Source organism: Monoraphidium neglectum, assembly GCF_000611645.1.
Source record: "Monoraphidium neglectum strain SAG 48.87 unplaced genomic scaffold scaffold03901, whole genome shotgun sequence".
Taxonomy (NCBI): domain Eukaryota; kingdom Viridiplantae; phylum Chlorophyta; class Chlorophyceae; order Sphaeropleales; family Selenastraceae; genus Monoraphidium; species Monoraphidium neglectum.
Genome location: NW_014009728.1, coordinates 870 through 5,657, shown reverse-complemented (window position 1 = coordinate 5,657; position 4,788 = coordinate 870). Strand labels below are relative to the sequence as shown.

General features: G+C 64.7%; 1 protein-coding gene across 1 annotated transcript; it reads right to left on the bottom strand.

The window, feature by feature from the left end:
* Nucleotides 1-144: 144 nt before the first annotated feature.
* MNEG_13559 (hypothetical protein) lies at nucleotides 145-1,235 on the bottom strand (the record flags this gene model as incomplete). Its single annotated transcript, XM_014037969.1, has 3 exons — nucleotides 145-340; nucleotides 692-876; nucleotides 1,173-1,235. 3 exons carry the CDS (start codon nucleotides 1,233-1,235, stop codon nucleotides 145-147), a joined length of 444 nt encoding a protein of 147 aa, XP_013893423.1.
* Between the last annotated feature and the right edge of the window lie 3,553 nt (nucleotides 1,236-4,788).

Below are 4,788 nucleotides of genomic sequence, written 5' to 3'. Positions count from 1 at the left end.
CTGCAGTAGAGGAGTGGCTGCAGCCCTCACGACGGCGCGTACTGGCGGACGACTGGATGCGGACCGCCGTTGGTACGCTGCTGCACCTGTGACACACCACCACTTTCAGATAAGAAACGCCACAACGGCTCACAATCCCACCCGTCAAGAAGGTCCTTTGAAGTCGCTCACCGGGCTGGCCAGGTGCTTGGCAAGGGACGCCATGCCGCCGGTTGCGATGTAGCGCGTCGGGCCGTCCGCCGGCAGCGCCTCAAAGCAGCCGTCCTGCAGCGTGCCCACGGGCCCGCGCCACTCGCGCACGGCACCGGCAGCCACCCACTCGTCCACCATCGCCTTGAACCTGACAGGGAAGAGGGAGGTCGTGCAGCAGGTGATGCGTGTGTGCTGGTGCCCTCGTGGGCGCGTGCGTGCGCCTTCGAGCATGGGTGGGTGTATCGGTGTGCCAGTGGGCGAGCCAGGTGTGTGTGCCAGTGCGTGTGCCAATGTGTGTGTGTGTGTGTGTGTGTGTGTGTGCGCCAATGTGTGTGTGTGTGTGTGCGTGAGTGTGCGCGTGCCGGTGTGCTTGTGCCACTTTGCGTGCCAGTGTGTGTTCAAGCACCTGGTTCATCATTGGTGCATGTTTCTTGTGCGTACATGCTTGTGGGACCCCTGTACGTGCTTGCGTCCAGCCGTCCTTTCCGTGCCCACCCACCTGGGGTCGGTTGCGGTGAAGTACTGGGCCGCGTGGTCAAACGCCAGGTCAGCGCCCTGCAGCGCTGGTGGGACCCACTCCTGCCTGAAGGAGCCCGCCGCCGACGCTCGCGTGGCCAGCCGGCCGCCGACCGAGTGCTCTCCGGTGTCGAACACGACAGAACGGATGCCCCTGCGGGCGAGCGCCTGCGTGCGGATGCGAGGCGACGGCGGCAGCGGGTGCTTTCTCGCGGTGCATGTCGTCAAAACCAGGGTGTTGACCCCAGGGCGGCAGCCGCTAGCAAGGGCCTCGGAATGCGGCCTTTGGGACTGAGGCGTGGTATCCCACGGCTCCGCCCCTCCCAGACGGATGGGTCTGAGCCTCTGACCGCGAGTCAACGCGTGTGTGTGTGTGTGTGTGCGTGTGTGTGTGTGTGTGTGTGTGTGTGTGTGTGTGTGTGTGTGTGTGTTCGGGTTCGCTTCGAGAAGGGTGTTGAGCGTACCTGGCCGCACACGAGGCCGCTGAGGCCGCCACCGATGATGGCAACACAGGGATCGTTGCTCATGGGTGTCTCCCATGTGACCTGGCGGGCAAGAGCAGTGGGGCAGCATCGGCGCCGACTGCCCAGTGTGTGCGATGGCGCGCTGGGCAGGGTTGTGCACAGTCATGCTGTGCGATGCATGTGCATGGTGCGCACGTGACGCTGATGTAGGAGGGACTGTGAATGCAATAATTACCCTCACCTGCTGCTCGTTGATTTGAGGTCCGCGACGGCCACCCCCGCGCCCGCGGCCACGCCCGCCACCACCCCGGCCCGGAGCAGGTGGAGTCGGCCTGCATTGTCCGCTACATTGAGTCAATAAAGCGCGGCGCATGTTTCTTGCCGCTGAGAGCACCCTGGCTCGGTGTAGATGAGCCGCGCGTTTCTCAAGACAACTTGATCAACGCGAGAGGTACCAAGCCAATGACACGTATAAAACATTGAAATGGAAAGCGCTCGAAACATCTAGACGTGTTCGTCCAAAGGTCTAGTCCTACCCAATTTCGCGTGCTGCGCTGATGTGTGCACCTGCTGCTGCATGCGCTGCGCTCACAGTTCAGCAATGTAGACTTGTTTCTGATTGCGTAAGGACCCTCACTGGATTTTCAGGTGAATTTCCTAGATAAAGTTAGCCAAATGTCAAAGCATCACTGCCAGCCTGCTTTGTACCGTGTTGGGGCCGACAACCTGCCGTTGTGGACTGCCGCTGCCACGTGCTGGGCTGGTTTTGTGTTCTGAAGGGAGAATGCTTCAAGAGCAGATACAGCCGCATTGAACATCCGCATCTGATGTAAGTACCAGTAAGTTTACATGGGACGCTTTGAACCATACCGTAAGTGCACACTGTGTCAGAGGGCTGCCAGGCAACCCGCCAAGACAAATGGCGCCTTCAGATCTGCGGAGCATGATGTGCTTGACGTTTTGCTCAACATCGTATGCTTTCTTGCAATCAAGTTCAGCGCATTCTGCCGATAACCTGTCGTTTGAGTCCCGTCAGCAGCTCGCAAACCATGTCAGCATAGCCCGCGGGATGAACAGGGCAAGCAAGGTCGATATGTGATGAAATAAGAATTGTAATTCAACATATAGCCGTGATCTCGTACGCAGAATCCCTCGCCAGCCACTCTGCTCACGGATTGCCCCAGCGGGCGGCACTGCACAGTGGACCGATTGCACACGTCATGGATTGGTCGCATTTGCCTCATGATGTGTTGGGGGCAGCGCTGCGCTCCACCGTGAGCACCTCCCGTGATGGGGGCATGCCCGGTCCCGCCACGCAGTCATGATGTGTGCAGCACGGCCAGGCCGCCGCCATGGCCTTGCAGCGCCGCTCTTTGCAAGGGCCATAGCTTGTTTTGACAGCGGCGCGCTGAGGTGCAAAGATCGCTCCCTCGGACAGCCCCGTCGCCCCTGCTTCGGACAACCGGCTGGCCGCGCACAGCTGTCCACGACGCCCGGTCTGCCTCACCCCCTGCCGCCACGCGCCCTGCGGCCTAGCGCCTCTGCTCCTGTTCGCTGCAAGTAATAGCACCGCCCCACCTCTCTGCAGGGCTCTGGCGCGCTGGTGGCGCGCGCGGCTGCGGTCTGCACGTCATGGAGGGCGGCGGCACACCAGGTGTGAGTCGGGGCGGGATGACAACCGCCCATTACGAGCGCATCTGCACATGCATGCACGCACATCCTCCGGCATGCGCCGGCGCGACAAACAGCTGCTGCCGCCGCTCGCCATGATGGCAGCTCGTAAAGCAGGGTTTCCCGGGTTTCAATGCCCACGCCCAATACATCAGCTTGCCAGTACACCAGCTTGCCGATACATCAGCTTGCCAATATACCAGATTGCCAATCCACCAGATTGCCAATATGACAGATTGCCAATACAACGGATGCGTTTGCTGCGCCGCCGCGCCGATTTGGTTCCGCCTCTCCCAGAGAGAGCTTTGGGCCGACCTGGCAGCAGTCAGCCTGGGCGTGGCGCCCGCCTTCCTGGCGGCTGCGGGGTCCCACCCGAAGGACGTGTTCGGTGAGACGCTGGGCGGCCTCTGTGTGCAGACGCGTGCATGCGATCACACACGGCTCGCACGGCGCGTCCTGCTTCATGGCCGCGTCCGCATGTAAGCGCTGGGAACGCATCAAGCTAATAATCGAGGGCACAACCTCGCTGAAAGTCTGTCGTTTTTCCATGCTGTTTTGGGCAACCGCAGTCGATGCGCTGAAGTCAGAGGCGTGGGTGTGGGGCATCCTCCCGCACGGCGGCCCCTGCCCCCTGCCCGGCGGCGACACCTGCGCGGCGTCGCTCATGGCGCACACAGCGTCTGGCAGCCGCTGCGTTGCGCCGATGAGGCTCACGGCCGCCCCCCCCGCCGCGGCCGCTGTGCTCATCGAGCACTGCGGCCGCGCGGCCGGCGCCGAGGCGGACAGCGAGGCGCGCGCGGCCGCGGCTGCGGCATTGGCCCGGACGCTGCCGCTCAACGCCCGGTATGGGCCCGTTTCACCGCCTCGCGGGGCCGCCGCGGGCCCCAGCGGCGAGCCGCAGGGGCCAGCGGCAGCGGCGGGCCCGCGGCGGGCGGCGTCGCCGCGCGCTGTGGCGGCCGGGGAGGACTTTGTCGTGGTGCTGGGCGCCAGCGGGCGGCTTTGGGACTCGCGCCACGCGGCCAAGCATAGGCACCCAGGGGTCAAACTAGCAGACGTAGGGGCGGCGCTGAGGGGCGTGGTCGTCACCGCCATTGCAGCGGGTGAGACGCACCTGCCACGGCCGCAGCTGTCTGAGCTGCTGCAAGCTCGCGGGGTGCTGCAGCCCGCAGTTGGGTGCCTGTGGTGGGGTGTCTTCGTGGCAAACGGCAGCCGCCCTTCACTTGCATGCTTTGCTGCAAGCCAAAGGCGTGGCGTCGCAAACGTGGCGTTGCTTCACATCGATGGATGCTGCCCGTGCGACCGCGCCCCCGCAGGCCGCCACCATGTACTCGCACTGTCGGACGCCGGCAACGTGTTTGGCTGGGGCGCCTGTGGGGCAGGCCAGCTCGGGGTTGGCCACCGGCGGCCGTGGGTGCCGGCGCCGCAGGACCTGACGCGCGGCCTGTGCGCCGAGTGGGAGGTGGGCGGGGCACGCAGGGTTTGCGGTTGACCTCAAGATCGCCAAGGGGCAGGGCTCTGAGCAGCTTGATCTGTGCGGAGTTTGCACTCCTGCTTGCTGCTGCTGCTACTGCTTCTACTGCTTCTACTGCTGCTACTGCTGCTACTGCTGCTACTGCTGCTACTGCTGCTGCTTCGTGTCCACGATGGGGCGTTTCACCTGGGCGTGCCGGGCGGCTCCGTCTAATACCGCCATCACCCGCGCCCAAGCAGGCGGCCAGCGCGCCCGTGCGGGTGGCGGCGGTCGCCGCCGGGGCGGAACACAGCGGCCTGCTGACGTCATCGGGGGACGTCCTGCTGGCCGGGCAGAACGCGTCCGGCGAGTGCGCGCGGCGGCCCGCGGCGGGGGCCGGGGGCGCCTGCGTCGTCGCGTGGTCGCGGGCGGAGCTGCCAGATGGCGCGGGGCGGCCCGCTCTGGTCGCGCTCGGCTGGCGCAACACGGTGGGTG